At 42.6% G+C, this 22158-nt stretch overlaps 1 protein-coding gene across 1 annotated transcript in view; it reads left to right on the top strand.

Moving 5' to 3' along the window:
* LOC106612463 (dopamine receptor D2a) overlaps positions 1-22158 on the top strand; it is a 55133-nt gene that overhangs the window by 24087 nt on the left and 8888 nt on the right. Inside the window, 2 exon segments of the mRNA XM_014213610.2 lie at positions 2076-2386; positions 19390-19499. Of these exon segments, the coding sequence (XP_014069085.1) occupies positions 2108-2386; positions 19390-19499 (389 nt within the window). The 5' untranslated portion in view covers positions 2076-2107.

Here is a 22158-nt window from a genome sequence, read left to right as displayed (position 1 = left end):
ACTATGCTGTCCATAGCGATGCCGAGATGGTGAATCAAAGCCGTGTGCTCCTGGACACGCTCCTCAACTCCGCTACTATAGGTACCTGCCCCTGCTGACTCCATAACGGGTGTGATATTCTGTCAGGTATGCGTAAGTGGCTGCAAGGGAGTCAGGCGCAGGAGAGCAGGTATTTGGTAGCACACGGAGCCTTTTATTCAGGCGAACCAAAAGCACACGGCACAATGAAAATGAAATACAAAACGGGTATACATAACCCAGCGCAACCAGACTAACGTGCGCATACATCAACACAGATAAACAATACCACACAAAGACATGGGGGAAACAGAGGGTTAAATACACAACACATAATGAGGGACAATGAGAACCAGGTGTGTGGAAAAACGAGACAAAACAAATGAAAAATGGATCGGCGATGGCTAGAAGGCCGGTGACGTCGACCGCCGAACACCGCCCGAACAAGGAGAGGCATCGACTTCGGTAGAAGTCGTGACAAAATCAGCCTAAGCATTTCTAACACACCAGACCATTTTATTACTTGAGGCCCCCACACTGTCAATTTTTTTTTCCCTCAAGGCCCCCATTATTGGCCAAATAATGATAATTCGGCAAAAACAAAAAAAATATACATTTTGCCTCGCCACATTAACTACAGTACTTATGTGTCAGTAGGTAGTTAGACAGTAACAACAGATGCCAACCGAGGATTCACAGCCTGCAATTGGCTAGTTGCCATCAGTGATTTCAACCTGACATCTAAGAGGCTTATGGCAGATAGCAGCTATTTAAATGAGTTTTTTCTATCACCGAATAAGATCAAACACTTTTACTCCTTATTGACAGAGGTGGTATCTACTGGAGGTTTTTCCCACTCTGACACTTGTATTCCATATAGACACACACACACACACACACACACACACACACACACACACACACATTCCAATCATCATCTTCTATCTAGGCTCCAGTCATCTGTGCTGCTATGGGAGTATGACATAGCAGGCTATGCAGGGCGTATGGATGCTTGTGGCTAGACGGGGGTCGTTGAGTGTTCATCCAGGTCAGCACTTCATGGCAGGTCACCTGCTCATGTATGATGTAGGTCAAGGTTATGCGGTCAGCTTATGATTGGATATGGAGTCATTTGATGTCGGAGAGAAGACACTAAAAGCCCCTCCGTGAACTGGCAGACAGGGAGATAATAGGATATTGTGTAATGTGTGTTTCTTATAAAGGTTATCAGCAATAGAATTCATCTATGGTTTTCAGACAGTTTTAAAAAAAATAATTCTGTAAATCCATGGATTGTCAATCAATGGTCATATCTGGATTGGCTTGTTCATTTTAACTCCTAGTGGACCATAGGGCCTGAATATCTGGTCATATCTTGACACAATCCACTAGTTTTATCGGTACGACCTTCAGGAGTAGCCCCCTGACTTCAACTTCATAGCACACCCTGAGCTCCACGTGTATCTGAAACTGTGTATGCGATTGGGAGATAGTAGCAACGGCTAGCTATCGCTCATCTTGGAATAAGCGTACATGATGCGCTGCAGGGATAAGGCTGGATGCTGTTACAGCCCCAGTGAGCACTGCAAGGACAACCAGTTCAAACACAAGCTTTCAGGACAGCAGTGAGAACAATCTCTCATAAATAAAGAATTGGAGCGGGCAAATAAATGAAATCAGACAGCACAGGGCATCTGCAGGGTAAAGGCACAGGCCTGGGTCCCCGGTGCAATGCTTTCAGGTAGGCAGGAGCACGTAAGGAAGTGGGAGAGAGCGAGAGGGGGATAGAATCCCAGAGCCAAACTCTCGGCTGCTGAGTCGAAAGAAAGTTCCTCATGTACGGCGCACACCATCGTACACACAGATGCGTGCATTCACACAGACACGAATGCACGCACACGTACTCACAAAAAATGCACACGCGTAGAGAGGGAGATGAAGACAGTCAAGTAAATGCACAATCACCAATTATGTATTTTAGCACACACGCACACAGAGCTCTTGTAATTAAAGCTAAATATGCAAATTATCTCTCTTTTTCTTTGTGTCCATTTCAGGGCCCGTTCTCGGCCTTCGTCACTCACAGCTAATGGATGTCCTCACACAGTATGCCTACAATGAGAGTTTCTGGGACAATGGGAATGGGAGCTTCAATGACACGGAGAGTGGGCAGAAGCACCCGTACAATTACTATGCCATGCTCCTGACGCTGCTCATCCTCGTCATCGTCTTTGGCAATGTGTTGGTGTGCATGGCCGTGTCCAGGGAGAAGGCCCTCCAGTCCACCACCAATTACCTAATAGTCAGCCTGGCCGTGGCTGACCTGCTGGTGGCCACCCTGGTTATGCCCTGGGTGGTCTACCTGGAGGTAGGTTACCTAAACACCCATGCATGCTCTTTCATTGGCAGAAAGGCTTGAAGCTAAAGATACAGTTTCGTTTTTTTACCCTGTGGTTGCTGGAGGTAGGCTACCCGTACACTCATGCACATTTGTCATTGGCTAAAAGGCTTAAAGGTCCAGTGTAGTATTCTTTCCAATGAGGTTGCACAGCAAATTGCATACATAGCTGAAGCAAAACAAACACACACAAACAAGAGGTTGTTTGATTACGCTTATGCCAATCAGGGTTCTTTTTACCCTTCCTCTTTGATTTTGCCCTTGCATTGACCCTCCTCCTCAGTCCAAAATGAAAACAAACCATTAGGGCCACATTGTTGATCTGAAAAGAATACATTCACAGTGCTCCTTTATTAAAGGTCTGGTAAAGCAACAGCTTTCCCAAGGTGTCTGTCATTGAAGCAATGAGCATTACACAAACAGAAAGGATAAAGGCAACAACTACCATTGTTGGAACAATGTGAATGCAATGTGTGTCTGTTTTCATTGTATTTTCTCCACATTTACTGGTTAAAGATATTCATTTTAACTAAATGAGTAATAAATACATTTAAATATTACAAATAAAATGTTCTGCGCAGCATAAAAGTGCATGAGAAATAACAGCTCTGCCCTTGTCAAAAAATACATAAATGTTATCGCGTTTTATGATGCCAATTTACCACGCAATAAAATATAAAAGTTTAAATCCATCCAAAAATGTTTCCCTGTCAACAAGAAAATATTTAAGTAATTATGGTTCCATACAATGTAATTATGGAATTTAATAGATAAGAATTAAGATGGCATCAGCATTAAATTGTGGGAAATAGCATTGCATATTATATCTGACAGTTTAATCAGTCACTTAATAAAAAAGTTATCACTGTAGCAAATAGTGATTCAAATGTCTACTGTATACAGGAGGTCAGATGATTAAAGTTTGAGCAAAGTGAGGAAATGAATAAATTCACATCATGAAAATAAATGGCACTGTACCTACAAAGCTATCTAAACTCAGCAAAAAAAGAAACGTCCCTTTTTCAGGACCCTGTCTTTCAAAGATAATTCGTAAATGTGTACTTGTCCTCTTGCTCCGTTGTGCACCGGGGCCTCCCACTCCTCTTTTCTATTCTGGTTAGAACCAGTTTGCGCTGTTCTGTGAAGGGGGTATTAAACAGCGTTGTACGAGTTCCTTGGCAATTTCTTGCATGGAATAGCCTTCATTTCTTAGAACAAGAATAGACTGACGAGTTTCAGAAGAAAGGTCTTTGTTTCTGGACATTTTGAGCCTGTAATCGAACCCACAAATGCTGATGCTCCAGATACTCACCTAGTCTTAAAGAAGCCCAGTTTTGTTGCTTCTTTAATCAGGACAACATTTTTCAGCTCTGCTAACATAATTGAAAAAGGGTTTTCTAATGATCAATTAGCTAATCCAAGTTTATCATTTTAAAATGCTAACACAACGTGCCATTGGAACACAGGAGTGATGGTTGCTGATAATGGGCCTATGTAGATATTCCATTAAAAAATCTGTCGTTTCCAGCTACAATAGTCATTTACAACATTAACAATGTCTACGTTGTATTTCTGATCAATTTGATGTTATTTTAATGGACAAAAAATGTGCTTTTCTTTCAAAACAAGGACATTTCTAAGTGACCCCAAACTTTTGAACGGTAGTGTATGTACTCATTTCCTAGCTATAGCTAGGTTAGACAACATTGGTGAATTATTATGTATTATTTTGTGATGTGACTTTTAAAACTGTCTTGTGTGATCTAGGTGTGTGCTGTGTAAACCACGTAAGGTTGAATCAATGCCCAGTGACATTTGCAACGTAAAACAGCAGAACGGTAGCCTTGGGCAGCAATACAATCAACCTCATTCCAGCAAATCAATTGAGAGCAGGAAGTAGTACAGGTTTCGGAGGAAAAACTCCTTTGCTTACCTCGCTGTGTTTGGATGTTATTTTTTACTGTGGTCTTTGGCCAGTGACATGAGAGGCCATCCAAGACTGCAGCGAAATACTCCTCCTATGTGTGTATCAATGAGCCTTCCTCCTGATTTCCAGGGCTATCAAGTTACATCTAATCTAAATTATAGTCTGCTCTGGAGAAAAACTGTGACTTGATCTCTTGCTCTAGCATCCAAGAAAACCCCAATAATTCTCCTGTGTTTATATGGTCTACTTACATTTAAAAATCTTGTCATTTTGCAGATGCTCTTATCCAGAGCAATTTACAGGAGCAATCAGGGTTAAGTGCCTTGCTCAAGGGCACATTGACAGATTTTTCACGTAGTTGGCTCGGGGATTCAGGCCAGCGACCTTTTGGTTACTGGCCCAACGCTCTAAACCGCTAGGCGACATCTGACTAAAGGTTGAGAAATGCCACATACAGTAGGCTAACTCGTTACACAACCTTTCCACAGTGACCCTCAGCTCCCTTCAAACGGGCCTCTCAATTGTATTACAAAGGATACCAAGTTTAAGGTCGTGTGGATTAGTACACGCTTAACAAGAAGTTAAGGATATACCGAATGAGATTTGATGGTTTGTTGTGCACAAATCCCTTTATTTGTCTTACCGACTAATAGTAGCATAACCAGCCTTTACAATGCTATGGAAATGGCACAAATTATAATCTGTGCCTCTTATGCAGTAGGCTGCAGCTTGGCAACATTACAAGGGCTTATTGTTAGCAAGAGAAAAAGCACTGCCCTTAAGTGAAACGGGTGGATTTTTTGGGATGATTCACACTCATGAAACGTTCAATGTCTAGCAGAGAAAAGAGATGTCATGTAGGATTATGCTTCGACACAACAAAAATAAACTCGTTGATCTTTTGTTATTACAATGTCGTGTTTTGGATTATCGCCCCTCTCCCAGGAGAACATTGTAATTTGCTGCGTGACCATTGTCTATTTGTTTTCATCTTGCTGAGATCTTGTTCAGGTTAATTTATCTTCCTAGTCTAACAACAAGCTGTGGTAATGTGTTGGTCACAGTCTGCTGCAGGAGCACTGTTGCCCTTTCTTGCTAAATGCTACATTTGCATTAATTATGAATGTGTTACACCTTAGTTCGACCATGCCAAATGTGGTATATTGAGAGCCTCTTCTTGACATATGCTAGATGACCTTCGGTCTTCAGATGTTTATTGGCTTTGATGAGCAGCTGGGAAAGAGCGTAGCCTCTTTCCTCCCAGCCAGTCTCACAGTATGTTAAACAAAGTGTCTGTGCAGATAGCAAACGAAATGTTGACATTTCTGAGAAAGTGCGATATCTAATGTACAATCCACGCAAAGTGAGACAAACAAAACATTAGGACCAAATCAGAAAATATGTATCGGGTCGCAGTCGACATTAACATAGCAATTGGATTTCTGCGTTTTATTTACGATGTCACCAATGTCAGGGCAGTCCTCGACCAAATCAATCCAACATTTTCCAGCATCACTTATATCATAGGGAAGGTAGATATATGTTTCCAATAAGCCCTTACCATGATGTCTATGGGTGTTCATAATGATCTCCATTCCCACCAGTTAGGGAGGTGTGTTAGTAGGCTGATTTGTGGAGCCTGGTATAAAGAGTCTCTCATTAGGTTTGTCAGATCATTCTTTAATCACTGGCAGGGCTGCAGACAGACAACCAGGAGCAAAGACATAACCCTCTTCAAGCCTGAGCTTGGCATAATTAATAACACACTGCCTCAGGACAGAGATTAATCAGACAGGTCTCCGTGAGAGCGGCATCGCAGTTCTGGCTGTTTAAAAAAAGAAAAAGGTGAGATGCAGATATCTCTGAGCTTGACGACTCCAATATGATTGAGTGAGAAACTGAGTGAGAAGCAAAGCACCACTCTCAGTAGTGGTGCAGGGGAAGGCTTTGGATCTGCCACGACGGGCGGGCTTCGAAGCGCACTGTCAGTCATGCAGGGATATTAGCTAGTAGCTAGACCATGGCAGCCCTGTTCATGTAGAGAGTGGAGGTGGTTTGTGAATACGAATGGGTTCATCAGGCTCTTGGGAATGAAGTAGAAGCATCGGCTACTCGATATTAAAATCTCTCTCTCTCTCTCTCTCTCTCTCTCTCTCTCTCTCTCTGTCTCTGTCTGTCTGTGTGTGTGTGTGTGTGTCATGACCAAAAGTATGCGGACACCTGCTCGTCGAACATCTCATTCCAAAATCATGGGCATTAATATGGAGTTGGTCCCTGCCTTTGCTGCTATAACAGCCTCCACTTTTAGGGGAAGGCTTTCCACTAGATGTTGGAACATTGCGGTGGGGACTTGCTTCCATTCAGCCACGAGCATTAGTGAGGTTTTGCGATTAGGCCTGGAACTTGACGTTCCAATTCATCCCAAAGGTGTTCGATGTGGTTGATGTCAGGGCTCTGTGCAGGCCAGTCAAGTTCTTCCACACCAACCATTTCTGTATGGACCTCGCTTTGTGCACGGGGGCATTATCATGCTGAAACAAGAATGGGCCTTCCCCAAACTGTTGCCACAAAGTTCAAAGCACCGAATCGTCTAGAACAGTGGTTCCCAAATTTGTTATTGTCCCGTACCCCTTCAAACATTCAACCTCCAGCTGCCTACCCCCTATAGTGCAAGGGTCAGCGCACTCTCAAATGTTGTTTTTTGCCATCATTGTAAGCCTGCCACACATGCACTATACAATACATTTATTAAACATAAGAATGATTGTGAGTTTTTGTCACAACCCGGCTGGTGGGAAGTGACAAAGGGCACAAATAATAATCAGGGCACAAATAATAATGTACAAATAATCAATATTTTTGCTCTTTATTTAACCATCTTACATATAAAACCTTATTTGTTCATCGGAAATTGTGAATAACTCACCACAGGTTAATGAGAAGGGTATGCTTAAAAGGATGCACATAACTCTGCAATGTTGGGTTGTATTGGAGAGAGTCGCAGTCATATCATTTTCCACACACAGTCTGTGCCTGTATTTAGTTTTCATGCTAGTGAGGGCCGAGAATCCACTCTCACATAGGTATGTGGTTGCAAAGGGCATCAGTGTCTTAACAGCGAGATTTGCCAAGACAGGAGACTCTGATTGCAGCCCAATCCAGAAATCTGACAGTGGCTTCTAATTTAAATTCAATTTTCACAGAACCGCTTGTTGCAATTTGGATGAGGCTCTCTTGTTCAGGTATCGGTAAGTGGACTGGAGGCAGGGCATGTCATCCGTTTCGGGAAAGTACCTGCGTAATTGCGCACCCAACTCACTCAGGTGCTTCGCTATATCACATTTGACATTGTTCGTAAGCTTGAGTTCAAACACCAGTCTCAACATCAACAGTGAAGAGGCGACTCCGGGATGCTGGCCTTCTAGGCAGAGTTCCTCTGTCCAGTGTCTGTGTTCTTTTGCCCATCTTAATCTTTTATTTTTATTGGCCAGTCTGAGATATGGCTTTTTCTTTGGAACTCTTCCTAGAAGGCCAGCATCCCGGAGTCGCCTCTTCACTGTTGACGTCGAGACTGGTATTTTGCGGGTGCTATTTAATGAACCAGTTGAGGACTTGTGAGGCTTCTGTTTCTCAAACTAGACACACTAATGTACTTGTCCTCTTGCTCAGTTGTGCACCTGGGACTCCCACTCCGCTTTCTATTCTGGTTAGAGCCAGTTTGCACTGTTATGTGAAGTGAGTAGTACACAGCTTTGTACGAGATCTTCAGTTTCTTGGCAATTTCTCGCATGGAATAGCCTTCATTTCTCAGAATAAGAATAGACTGACGAGTTTCAGAAGGAAGTACTTTGTTTCTGGCCATTTTGAGCCTGTAATCGAACCCACAAATGCTGATGCTCCAGATACTCAACAGTTTTCAGCTGTGCTAACATAATTGCAAAAGGGTTTTCTAATGATCAATTAGCCTTTTAAAATAATAAACTTGGATTATCTAACACAACGTGCCATTGGAGCACAGGAGTGATGTTTGCTGATAATGGGCCTCTATGCCTATGTAGATATTCCATTAAAAAAATCTGCTGTTTCTAGCTACAATAGTCATTTACAACATTAACAATGTCTACACTGTATTTCTGATAAATTTGACATTATTTTAATGGACAAAAAATGTCTGTGACCCCAAACTTTTGAATGTGTGTGTAATGTAATGTTATGTATGTATAAAATTAGGGCCCTAAAAAAGGGATGTTGTCTTTCAAAGATAATTCATAAAAATCCAAATAACTTCACAGATCTTCATTGTAAAGGGTTTAAACACTGTTTCCCATGCATGTTCAGTGAACCATAAACAATTAATGAACATGCACCTGTGGAACGGTCGTTAAGACACTAACAGCTTACAGACGGTAGGCAATTAAGGGCACAGTTATGAAAACTTAGGACACTAAAGAGGCCTTTCTGACTCTGAAAAACACCAAAAGAAAGATGTCCAGGGTTCCTGCTCATCTGCGTGAACGTGCCTTAGGCATGCTGCAAGGAGGCATGAGGACTGCAGATGTGGCCAGGGAAATAAATTGTCCGTACTGTGACACACCAAAGACAGAGCTACAGGAAGACAGGACGGAAAGCTGATCATCCTCACAGTGGCAGACCACGTGTAACAACACCTGCACAGGATCGGTACATCCGAACATCACACCTGCGGGACAGGAACAGGATGGAAACAAAAACTGTCCAAGTTACACCAGGAACACACAATCCCTCCATCAGTGCTCAGACTGTCCACAATAGGCTGAGAGAGGCTGGATTGAGGGCTTGTAGGCCTGTTGTAAGGCAGGTCCTCACCAGACATCACCGGCAACAACGTTGCCTATGGGCACAAACCCACCGTCGCTGGACCAGACAGGACTGGCAAAAAGTGCTCTTCACTAACGAGACGCAGTTTTGTCTCACCAGGGGTGATGGTCGGATTTGCGTTTATCGTCAAAGGAATGAGCGTTACACCGAGGCCTGTACTCTGGAGTGGGATCAATTTGGAGGTGGAGGGTCCATCATGGTCTGGGGTGGTGTGTCACAGCATCATCAGACTGAGTTTGTCATCATTGCAGGTAATCTCAACGCTGTGCATTACAGGGAAGACATCATCCTCCCTCATCTGGTACCCTTCCTGCAGGCTCATCCTGACATGACCCTCCAGCATGACAATGCCACCAGCCATACTGCTCGTTCTGTGCGCGATTTCCTACAAGACAGGAATGTCCGTGTTCTGCCATGGCCAGCGAAGAGCCCGGATCTCAATCCCATTGACACGTCTGGGACCTGTTGGATCGGAGGGTGAGGGCTAGGGCCATTCTCCCCCCCCCCCCAGAAATGTCCGGGAACTTGCAGGTGCCTTGGTGGAAGAGTTTGGTAACATCTAACAGCAAGAACTGGCAAATCTGGTGCAGTCCATGAGGAGGAGATGCACTGCAGTACTTAATGCAGCTGTTGGCCACACCAGATACTGACTGTTACTTTTGATTTTGACCCCCCCCCTCCCTTTGTTCAGGGACACATTATTCCATTTCTATAAGCCACATGTCTGTGGAACATGTTCAGTTTGTCTCAGTTGTTGAATCTTGTTATGTTCATACAAATATTTAGACGTTAAGTTTGCTGAAAATAAACACTTAACAGTGAGTGGACGTTTCTTTTTTTATTTATATATATATATTATTATTTTATTTTTTTGTGGCTTGAACAGGGGTGAGGGGAGTGGTTATTAAAGGGAAATATGTTGCAGCCTGCTGGCTCCACCCCCAAGCCTTACATGGACTTCCTGCCCCAACGAGGCGATGCCCCATTTTTCTATAAAGGAAAAAGTTGCTATGTCAGGTTGTGAAGAAGAATGACGAATGTATGGAGTTCTTGTTGGTGCCCCGTCCCTTTGTACCATCTGTCCTGCAGTTGGCGCACTCCAACTTTCTTGGGGCTCACCTATGGGTGTAGAAGACCTTAGACAGGATCAGGGCATGCTTTTGGTGGAGCACGTGGAAGACTTGAGAGACCGCATGGCAACCCTGTGGCCCCTGGTACGGGAACACATGCAGGAGGCCCTAGCGCGGGTGAACATCAGAGGGGCACAACGAAGGGACTTTCAGCCAGGAGACAAAGTGTTGTTCCCTACCTCAGAATGTAAGTTTTTTGCCCAATGGAACTGGCCATACGAAGTCATTGAGTAGGTGGGTGAAGTTAACTATAGGGTCAAACAGCCGGGACTTGGGCATTTAACCTCTTAGTGATCCCTTCACGCGCCAATCCCTTTAGCAGGATCGATTTGACAACATCCAGTGAAATTGCAGAGCGCCAAATTCAAACTACAGGAATATCAATATTCAACATTCACGAAAATATGTGTGAAACATCAAAATAAAGCTTAACTTCTTGTTAATCCAGCCGCTGTTGCTTACTTTGGACAGTTTCCTTTGGGCACGTCAAAATACTGCCCCCTAGCCTTAAGTTTTAACCCAGATTTACCATGTGAATTTGCTAAAGAAATGGAATGCACATGATGCACACTACTCTATTTCCCCGAAGAAGGTTACCACAGGGACCAAGCCGGCAGAGGTGCCACTAGGGGAGCAGCTGAGCCAAGCACAGAAGCAGGAGCTGAGGGAGTTGGTCGGCCAAAAACAGGATGTGTTCTCCAGTGAATCAAGACACACCGATCTGACACAGCATCATCACCGAACCCGGGAAAAAGGTGACGTTGAGACCTTACCGCATATCGGAAGCAACGAGAGAGGCTGTCAGGACCGAAGTAAAAACAATGTTGAAAGCTGATATAATCGAAGAGTCGCGTAGTGAGTGGTGCAGCCCTATTGTGTTGGTGCCGAAACCAGACGGCACCATTCGCTTCTGTAATGATTTTAGAAAGGTAAATGAAATCTCAATGTTCGACACCTACCCCATGCCCCAAGTTGATGAATTAATCGAACGGCTAGGGTCCGCCTCATTTTTATCAGCACGCTCAACCTGACGAAGGGTTATTGGCAGGTGCCCTTAACTCCCGAGACACGGGAGAAAACTGCTTTCGCCACCCCGGATGGGCTGTTCCATTACAAGAAGCTGCCCTTTGGGCTGCACGGGGCCCCAGTCACCTTCCAGAGGTTGATGGACTGGGTTCTCCGACCCCATCGGGAGTACGCGGCGGCATACATTGACGATATTGTGATCCAAGGGGGCGAGTGGGAGACACATCTAAAACAGGTGAGCGCGGTACTGCAGGCCTTACGGGAGGCGGGGCTATCAGCAAACCCAAAGAAATGTCGGCTCAGCCTGCGGGAAGCTGAGTACCTGGGGTACACGATCGCGAGGGGATGTGTCAAACACCAGGTGAAGAAAGTGGAGGCGATTTGGGACTGGCACCGCCCACTCACCAAGAAGCAGCTACGCACGTTTGTGGGGTTGACTAGTTACTACCGGAGATTTATTCCCCACTTTGCCTCCCTAGCCAGCCCCCTGACAGATCTGTCCAGGAGCCGTCTGCCCGCTCAACTGACGTGGACCGAGGCAACGTCTTCCAGGACCTAAAGGGAGCACTGTGTTCTGGACCCGTGCTGGTGATCCTGGACTTCTCCAAACCACTGGTGGTACAGCCCGATGTGTCCGAAACAGGGGTGGGTGCCATCCTGTCACAGCTACAAGAAGGTGAGGAACACCCAGTCATGTATATTAGTCGAAAGCTGTTGCCGCGGGAACAAAGATATTCCACTGTGGCGAAAGAATATCTAGTGATCAAGTGGGCGCTGGAAACACTGAAGTGTTACTTATTGGGACGGCACTTCACCCTCATAACGGACCACGCACCACTGGTTTGGATGTCACGGAATAAGGACAGTAACGCCCGGGTCACCCGCTGGTTCCTATCCTTACAGCCCTTTGCTTTCTCTGTTGTCCACAGATCAGGTGCAGGCCATGGAAATGCCGATGCCCTCTTCAGAAGGGATGCTCTTTTTTTTGGTTACTACATGATTCCATATGTTTTGATGTCTTTACTATTATTCTACAATGTAGAAAATAGTAAAAATAAAGAAAAACCCTTGAATGAATTGGTGTTCTAAAACTTTTGAACAGTTGTGTGTGTACATACATTCACTCTGGCCAGTTTATTAGGTACACCACCCCGTTCGCAACGGTTTGCTTGCTATATAAAGCAGGCAGACACGCATCAAGGCATTCTGTTACTGTTTGATTGAAGTTTAGAATGGGCAAAACGAGTGACCTAAGAGACATTGAGCGTGGTACTGTATGATCGTCTGTGCCTGCTGCGCCGATTCCAGTATCTCAGAAACGGCCAGACTCTCAGAAACGGCCAGAAACTTGGCTTTTCACACACAACAATGTCTAGGGTTTATCAACAATGGTGCAACAAACAGAAAACATCCAGTCAGCAGCAGTCCTATGGGCCGAAAACAGCTCGTTGAGGTTGAAGGGGAATGTCAAGAATCGTGCAGGCTAACAGGCTGGCCACAGACAGGCAAATAACAGCTCAATACAACAATGGTGTGCAGAACGGCATCTCGAAATGCACAACTCGTCGGTCCTTGTCACGGTCGGGCTATTACAGCAGACGACCACACCGGGTTCCACTCCTACCAGCGGCTCCAGTGGGCACGAGATCACCAACACTGGACAACTGAGGAGTGGAAAAACATTGCCTGATCTGACAAATCCCAGTTCCTGTGCGTCATGCTGATTGCAGAGTCAGGATTTGGCGTAAGCAGCATGAGTCCATGGCCCCATACTGCCTGATGCCAATGGTACATGCTGGTTGTGTAATGCTGTGGGGAATGTTTTCCTGGCACACGTTAGGTCCCTTGATACCAATTGAGAAATGTTTGAAAATAGAATCAATCCATGCTCCGAAGAATTAAGGCTGTTCAAATTGTATTTGTCGCGTGCTACGTAAACAACAGTGAAATGCTTACTTACGGGCCCTTCCCAACAATAATAATAAAAAAAAAGAGAAATGGTAGAAAAAATATATATATATTAAATAAATAACTTCTCTAGGGCCAGTGGGACGATTTCGTCCCACCTACGTAACAGCCAGTGGAATCCCGTATGCCATTCAAATACCTTAGAAATGCTATTACTTCAATTTCTCAAACATATGACTATTTTACACCATTTTAAAGACAAGACTTTCGTTAACTTCTTGGGGCTATGTGGGACGCTAGCGTGCCACCCGTGGTGCACCCTATCAACAGCAGGTGCATTTCAAGAGCGGCAAATTTGAAACCAAATAAATGTCAAAATTCAAATTTTTCAAACATACAACTATCTTACACCCTTTGAAAGATAAACATCTCCTTAATCTAACCACGTTGTCCGATTTCAAAAAGGTTTTACGGCGAAAGCATAAAGTTAGATTATGTTAGGAGAGTACATTGACAATAGCTGTGTGTAATGTTTTGTCAATTCAAAGACAGGCGTCACCAAACCATAAAACCAGCTAAAATGATGCACTAACCTTTTACAAATCTCCATCAGATGACACTCCTAGGACATTATGTTAGACAATGCATGCATTTTTAGTTCTATCAAGTTCATATTTATATCCAAAAACAGCGTTTTACTATGGCATTGATGTTGAGGAAATCGTTTCCCTCCAATAACCGGCAGTCAAGTCAGCACCACAAATTAAAGAATTAAAATTAGAAAACATTGGTAAAATATTATATTGTCATTTAAAGAATTATAGATTTACATCTCTTGAACGCAATCAACTTGCCAGATTTAAAAATAACCTTACTGGGAAATCACACTTTGCAATAATCTGAGCACTGCGCCCAGAAAAATATGCTTTGCTATACAGACAAACGGCCATGTTGGAGAGATCTAAAATCGAAAATACTATGTAAATAATCCGTTACCTTTGATTCTCTTCATCAGATGTCACTTCCAGGAATCCCAGGTCCATAACGAATGTAGTTTTGTTCAAAAAAGCTCATCATTTATATCCAAAAAGCTCCGTGTTGTTAGCACATGATCTAAGCCAGCCGGACTTCTCATCATGAACGAGGGGAAAAAATATATTTACGTTCGTTCAAACATGTCAAACGTTGTATAGCATAAATCATTAGTGCCTTTTTTAACCTCTCTAGGCTAGGCGGGACGAATTCGTCCCACCTACGTAACAGCCACTGCCAGCCTGTGGCGCAATTTTCAAAACCTTAAAAATCCTATTACTTCAATTTCTCAAACATATGACTATTTTACAGCCATTTAAAGACAAGACTCTCGTTAATCTAACCACACTGTCCGATTTCAAAAAGGCTTTACAACGAAAGCAAAACATTAGATTATGTCAGCAGAGTACCAAGCCAGAAATAATCAGACACCCATTTTTCAAGCCAGCATATAATGTCACCAAAACCCAGAAGACAGCTAAATGCAGCACTCACCTTTGATGATCTTCATCAGATGACAACCCTAGGACATTATGTTATACAATACATGCATGTTTTGTTCAATCAAGTTAATATTTATATCAAAAACCAGCTTTTTACATTAGCATGTGACGTTCAGAACTAGCATACCCCCCGCAAACTTCCGGGAATTCGCTAACATTTTACTAAATTACTCACGATAAACGTTCACAAAAAGCATAACAATTATTTTAAGAATTATAGATACAGACCTCCTCTATGCACTCGATATGTCCGATTTTAAAATAGCTTTTGGTGAAAGCACATTTTGCAATATTCTAAGTACATAGCCCAGGCATCACGGGCTCGCTATTTAGACACCCGGCAAGTTTAGCACTCACCATAATCATATTTACTATTATAAAAGTTTGATTACCTTTTGTTGTCTTCGTCAGAATGCACACCCAGGACTGCTACTTCAATAACAAATGTTGGTTTGGTCCAAAATAATCCATCGTTATATCCGAATAGCGGCGTTTTGTTCGATGCGTTCCAGACACTATCCGAAATAGTAAAGAAGTGTTGCGCGCATGGCGCAATTCGTGACAATAAAATTCTAAATATTCCATTACCGTACTTCGAAGCATGTCAACCGCTGTTTAAAATCAATTTTTACGACATTTTTCTCGTAGAAAAGCGATAATATTCCGACAGGGAATCTCCTTTTCGGCAAACAGAGGAAAAAATCCCAAAGGCGGGGGCGGTCGGGGTCACGCGCATAAGCCCAGTGTCCCTTGATCGGCCACTTGAGAAAGGCGATAATGTGTTTCAGCCTGGGGCTGGAATGACGACATTCTGTTTTTTCCCGGGCTCTGAGCGCCTACGGACGACGTGGGAAGTGTCACGTTAGAGCAGAGATCCTTAGTAAATGATAGAGATGGAAAAGAAGTTCAAGAAATGGTCAGACAGGCCACTTCCTGTAAAGGAATCTCTCAGGTTTTGACCTGCCATTTGAGTTCTGTTATACTCACAGACACCATTCAAACAGTTTTAGAAAATTTAGGGTGTTTTCTATCCATATGTAATAAGTATATGCATATTCTAGTTACTGGGTAGGAGTGGTAACCAGATTAAATCGGGTATGTTTTTTATCCAGCCGTGTCAATACTGCCCCCTATCCTAAACAGGTTAACCAGAACATGAATAATATTCAAGGTGGACGAATGCATTCTCTTTTATAACGTATTGGAACGAGGGTACCCAACATGAACTCGCGCGCCAGGTGTCTAATGGGCCATCACCGTTCCATGGCTCTTGTTCGGTCAGATCTCACAGTAAAAGACTCAAAACACTTTGTAAAGGCTGGTGACATCTAGTGGAAGCAATAGGAAGTGCCAAAACATTAATCAACCCCTGTGTGTTTCAATGGCATAGGCTTAAAGGTCATTCAACACATCAGGTATCCACTTCCTGTCAGAAAATGTCTCAGGGTTTTGCCTGCCAAATGAGTTCTGTTATACTCACAGACACCATTCAAACAGTTTTAGAAACGTTAGGGTGTTTTCTATCCATATATAATAAGTATATGCATATTCTGTTACTGGGTAGGATTAGTAACCAGATTAAATCGGGTACGTTTTTTTATCCAGCCGTGAAAATACTGCCCCCTAGCCCCAACAGGTTAGTCTAACCACACTGTCCGATTTCAAAAAGGCTATACAACGAAAGCAAAACATTAGATTATGTCAGCAGAGTACCCCGCCAGAAATAATCAGACACCCATTTTTCAAGCTAGCATATAATGTCACATAAACCCAAACCACAGCTAAATGCAGCACTAACCTTTGATGATCTTCATCAGATGACAATCTTAGGACATTATGTTATACAATACCATGCATGTTTTGTTCAATCAAGTTCATATTTATATCAAAAACCAGCTTTTTACATTAGCATGTGACGTTCAGAACTAGCGTAACCCCGCAAACTTCCGGTGAATTTACTAAATTACTCACGATAAACGTTCACAAAAAACATAACAATTATTTTAAGAATTATAGATACAGAACTCCTCTATGCACTCGCTATGTCCGATTTTAAAATAGCTTTTCGGTGAAAGCACATTTTGCAATATTCTCAGTAGATAGCCCGGCATCACAGGGCTAGCTATTTAGACACCCACCAAGTTTAGCCCTCACCAAAGTCAGATTTACTATAAGAAAAATGTTGTTACCTTTGCTGTTCTTCGTCAGAATGCACTCCCAGGACTTCTACTTCAATAACAAATGTTGGTTTGGTTCAAAATAATCCATAGTTATATCCAAATAGCGGCGTTTTGTTCGTGCATTCAAGACACTATCCGAAAGGGTAAAGAAGGGTGACGTGCCCGACGCGTTTCGTGACAAAAAAATTCTAAATATTCCATTACCGTACTTCGAAGCATGTCAACCGCTGTTTAAAATCAATTTTTATGCCATTTTTCTCGTAAAAAAGCGATAATATTCCGACCGGGAATCTGTGTTTTAGTACAAAGAGAGAGAAAATAAAAACATGGGGTCGCCTCGTGCACGCGCCTCATTCTCATTGTCCTCTGATAGACCACTTACCAAAGGCGCTAATGTTTTTCAGCCAGGGGCTGGAATTACATCATTCAGCTTTTTCCCGGGTTCTGAGAGCCTATGGGAGCCGTAGGAAGTGTCACGTTACAGCAAAGATCCTCAGTTTTCAATAAAGAGAGTCAAGAAGAACAAGAACTTGTCAGACAGGCCACTTCCTGTAAGGAATCTTCTCAGGTTTTTGCCTGCCATATGAGTTCTGTTATACTCACAGACACCATTCAAACAGTTTTAGAAACTTTAGTGTGTTTTCTATCCAAAGCCAATAATTATATGCATATTCTAGTTTCTGGGCAGTAGTAATAACCAGATTAAATCGGGTACTTTTTTTTATCCGGCCGTGTAAATACTGCCCCCTAGCCCTAACAGGATAAATAAATAGAAAAGTGATAACTTCTGGAGGCAAAAGGGGATCTGACCCAGTACTAGTTGGCTGAACCTAATAAACTTGCCACTGAGTTAATATACACTAAGTATACTAAACATTAGGAACACCTTCCTAATATTGAGTTGCAATTCCCCCCTTTTCCCTCAGAACAGACTCTGAGGGAAATTTGTCAGGGCATTGACTCTACAAGGTGTCAAAAGCGTTCCACAGGGATGCCGGACCATGTTGACTCCAATGCTTCCCACAGTTGTGAAGTTGGCTAGTAGTGGATAGCTTGTTCCATCTCATCCCACAGATGCAATTGAATTGAGATCTGGTGACTGGGCAGGCCACTGCAATAAGCTAAATACACTCATGTTTGTGGAACCATTTCTGGACAATCCTAGCTGCCATGAAGGGATGCACCTGATGGCAATGTTGTTCAGATATCCTGTGGCATTCAAACATTGCCCCACTTTTATCAAGGGGCCCAATGTGTGCCATAAAAACACACCTCACACCACCACCACCAGCCTGCGATGTTGACCCCCGGCGTGATGGATACATGGTTTTCTCCATACTCTAGTCCTCCCATCTGCGTGAAACAGCAGGAACTGAGATTCATCAGACCAGGCAATGTTTTTCACATTCTCCAGTGTTTTCGTTCCTAAGCCCACTGCAAACGCAGAGTCTTGTTTTTTGCTGAAAGAAGTGGAAGTCTGTCAGGTCATCGGCTGCCATAACCCATTTGTGTCAATGTACATTGAGTTGTGCTTTCTTGTATGGGTCTTTGGGCACCAATGTTGTTCTTGACTGTTAGTTGACTAACTGTAGCAACCTCTGTTGCTCTGCACAATTTGTGTCTGCCTCCTTTGTCCTTTTTAATCAATGACACATTTTTGACAACTGGCCTGCCGTTGGCTGAATGTCCATTGGGTGGTGGACCATTCTTGATACACACGGGAAACTGTTAAGCGTCAGAAACCCAGTAGCGTTGCAGTTCTTGACATACTCAAACCAGTGCGTCTGGCACCTACTACCATACCCCCGTTCAAAGGCACTTAAATCTTTTATCTTAACCATTCACCATCTGAATGGCACATGTACACAATCCATGTCTCAATTGTCTCAAGGCTTAAAAATCCTTCTTTAACCTGTCTCCTCCCCTTCATCTACACTGATTTGAAGTCAATTTAACAAGGGACATCAATAACAGATCATAATTTTCACCTGGATTCACCTGGTCAGTCTGTCACGGAAAGATCAGCATACACTCAGTGTGTATATACTGTAAATACAGTGCATTCGGAAGGTATTCAGACCCCTTGACTTTTTCCACATTTTGTTACGTTACAGCCTTATTCTAAAATGGATTAAATCGTTTTTTTCCCCTCATCAATCTACACACAATACCCAGTAATGACAAAGCAAAAACAGGTTTTTAGAATTGTTTGATGGTGAATGGAGCAAGCATTGGAAGATTCATGAGAACAGCTGAAAAGATAAGAACGTTTATTTAGGAACATGTAAGGTGTGCTTTTTAATATCTGACTGAACTGCAACTGAAAAACAGTCAGTGTTTGAGTCAGTGCTTGAGGGGGATAAAACAAATAGTTCTGTTGTCTCTAAATGTTGGAACATCTTTCTTTCAGGTGGTGGGAGAGTGGAGGTTTAGTAAAATCCACTGTGACATCTTTGTCACCCTAGATGTCATGATGTGCACTGCAAGCATCCTCAATCTCTGTGCCATCAGCATTGATCGGTAAGTGCTCTTGAAATTGTTGAATCTTGGCTGGAGGCAGGTGCCATTGTGGATTTGCAGTGAAAATCTTTAAGCAAATTCATTGGAGTCTGGACCTAAAAAGCCTACTTGCATAACCCAGCTGGTACTTTCTATTGAATACCAATGCCATTATTTATGGACTATGCACTATGCCACTTTTTATTTTGAATGATTTTCCACTTCACTGATTTTCGTGTCACTCAAATGCATGTTCAGAACACCACCTTGGTTATGTGAATACATAACTCAGAGGTGATTTAAATATTTATTGAAGTAATTTGTATTTGAATACAAAATGTCTGCACATTCAGTATGTGTGCAGAAAATCTTGGAGTTGTTTATACTGCAGATACTTATTTTAGAGTAAGAGAAATAATTGGTTATATAGTCCTGTGATTAACAATTAGTCCTGTGATAGTCATGTGATCTGTACTATTGAATAAAGAGTACCCATAAAGCAAGAGTCCTTAATTGAAACAATAACCACTCTCAAATTCATAGACAGAGCTATGGATGAAAGGACTGTCCCTCCACGATATCAAATATACAGTTTTACTGTGATTTGAAGCTATATGGTGTTTATAGTTACATTGTTTACACACATAAAACAAGCTAATTTGGGGTTCTGATGGGGTACAACAATGGAACTAAGCTCATAAGGCATTTATAAGTTATATTTTTCAAGAATCAATGGTTATTATGTACAGTACCAGTCAAAGGTTTGGACAGACCTACTTATTCCAAGGTTTTTCTTTACTATTTATATTTTCTACATTGTAGAATAATATCGAAGACATCAGAACTATGAAATAACACACATGGAATCATGTAGTAACCAAAAAAGTGTTAAACAAATGAAAATATATTTTATATTTGAGATTCTTCAAAGTAGCCACCCTTTGCCTTGATGACAGCTTTGCACACTCTTGGCATTCTCTCAACCAGCTTCATGAGGTAGTCACCTGGAATGCATTTCAACTAACAGGTGTGCCTTAAGTTAATTTGTGGAATTGATTTCCTTCTTAATGTGTTTGAGCCAATCAGTTGTGTTGTGACAAGGTAGGGGTGATATACAGAAGATAGCCCTATTTGGTAAAAGACCAAGTCCATATTATGTAAAGAACAGCTCAAATAAGTAAAGAGAAATGACAGTCCATCATTACTTTAAGACATGAAGGTCAGTCAATCCAGAATATTTCAAGAACTTCTAAAGTTTCTTCAAGTGCAGTCGCAAAAACCATCATGATGAAACTGGCTCTTATGAGGACCGCCACGGGAAAGGAGGACCAAGTTACCTCTGCTGCAGAGGAAAAGTTAATTAGAGTTAACTGCACCTCAGATTGCAGTCCAAATAAATGCTTCACAGACTTCATGTAACAGACGCATCTCAACATCAACTGTTCAGAGGAGACTGCATGAATCAGGCCTTGCTGCAATTGCTGCCACTACTAAAGGACACCAATAAGAAGAGACTTGCTTGGGCCAAGAAACACGAGCAATGGCCATTAGACCAGTGGAAATCTGTCCTTTTGGTCTGATGAGTCCAAATTTGAGATTTTTGGTTCCAACAGCTATGTCTTTGTGAGACGCAGAGTAGGTGAATGGATGATCTTCACATGTGTGGTTCCCACCGTGAAGCATGGAGGAGGAGGTGTGAGGGTGTGGGAGGGCTTTGCTGGTGACACTATCTGTGATTTATTTAGAATTCAAGGCAGACTTAACCAGCATGGCTGCAGCATGGCACAGCATTCTGCAGCGATATGGCATCCCTTCTGGTTTGTGCTTAGTGGGACTATCTTTTGTTTTTCAACAGGACAATGAGCCAAAACACACCTCCAAGCTGTGTAAGGGCTATTTCACCAATAAGAAGAGTGATGGAGTGCTGCATTAGATGACCTGGCCTCCACAATCACCCGACCTCAACCCAATTGAGATGGTTTGGGATGAGTTGGACCACAGAGTGAAGGAAAAGCAGCCAACAAGTGCTCAGCATATGTGGGAACTCCTTCAAGACTGTTGGATTCTTTATGAAGCTGGTTGAGAGAATGCCAAGAGTGTGCAAAGCTGTCATCAAGGCAAAGGGTGGCTACTTTGAAGAATCTAAAATCTAAAATATTTGTTTAACAGTTTTTGGGATACTACATGATTCCATATGTGTTATTTCATAGTTTTGATTTCTTTGCTATTATTCTACAATGTCAAAATAAAGAAAAACCCGTAAATGAGTAGGTGTGTCCAAACTTTTGACTGGTGCTTTATATCATTCATTTCTAAGTCCAAAAATGTATGTAGCAACTAAGGATTATAGCTTTAAGTGCTTAAGTCGCCTTCGGCTTCGTACCTTAAGGTTCCAAACCAAATTACAAGGAAATCAGTAAAGTATGTCTGTTAGTTGACATCCTTAGGAAGTAGAAATTCTCTAACTCACTAATAAGGTCACGCAACAGGCTAGAGGTTAATTGATAAGGTTCCCTACCAGGGATGTAGTGGAGGGTTATTTCATATAAACACATTTAATGCACAAGGGTTAATGCACATTAAGCACCGTATTATTTCCTGAATAGCATTTACCTGTTATGCTAAATTACCGTTTTTTTTGCGTTTACTTTACGTTAGTCGTCTTCCATCATCAGAGTTT

Source organism: Salmo salar, chromosome ssa09, assembly GCF_905237065.1.
Source record: "Salmo salar chromosome ssa09, Ssal_v3.1, whole genome shotgun sequence".
NCBI classification, from domain to species: domain Eukaryota; kingdom Metazoa; phylum Chordata; class Actinopteri; order Salmoniformes; family Salmonidae; genus Salmo; species Salmo salar.
Note: the sequence above shows the minus strand (reverse complement) of the source record. Positions and strands in the feature narration are given on the sequence as shown.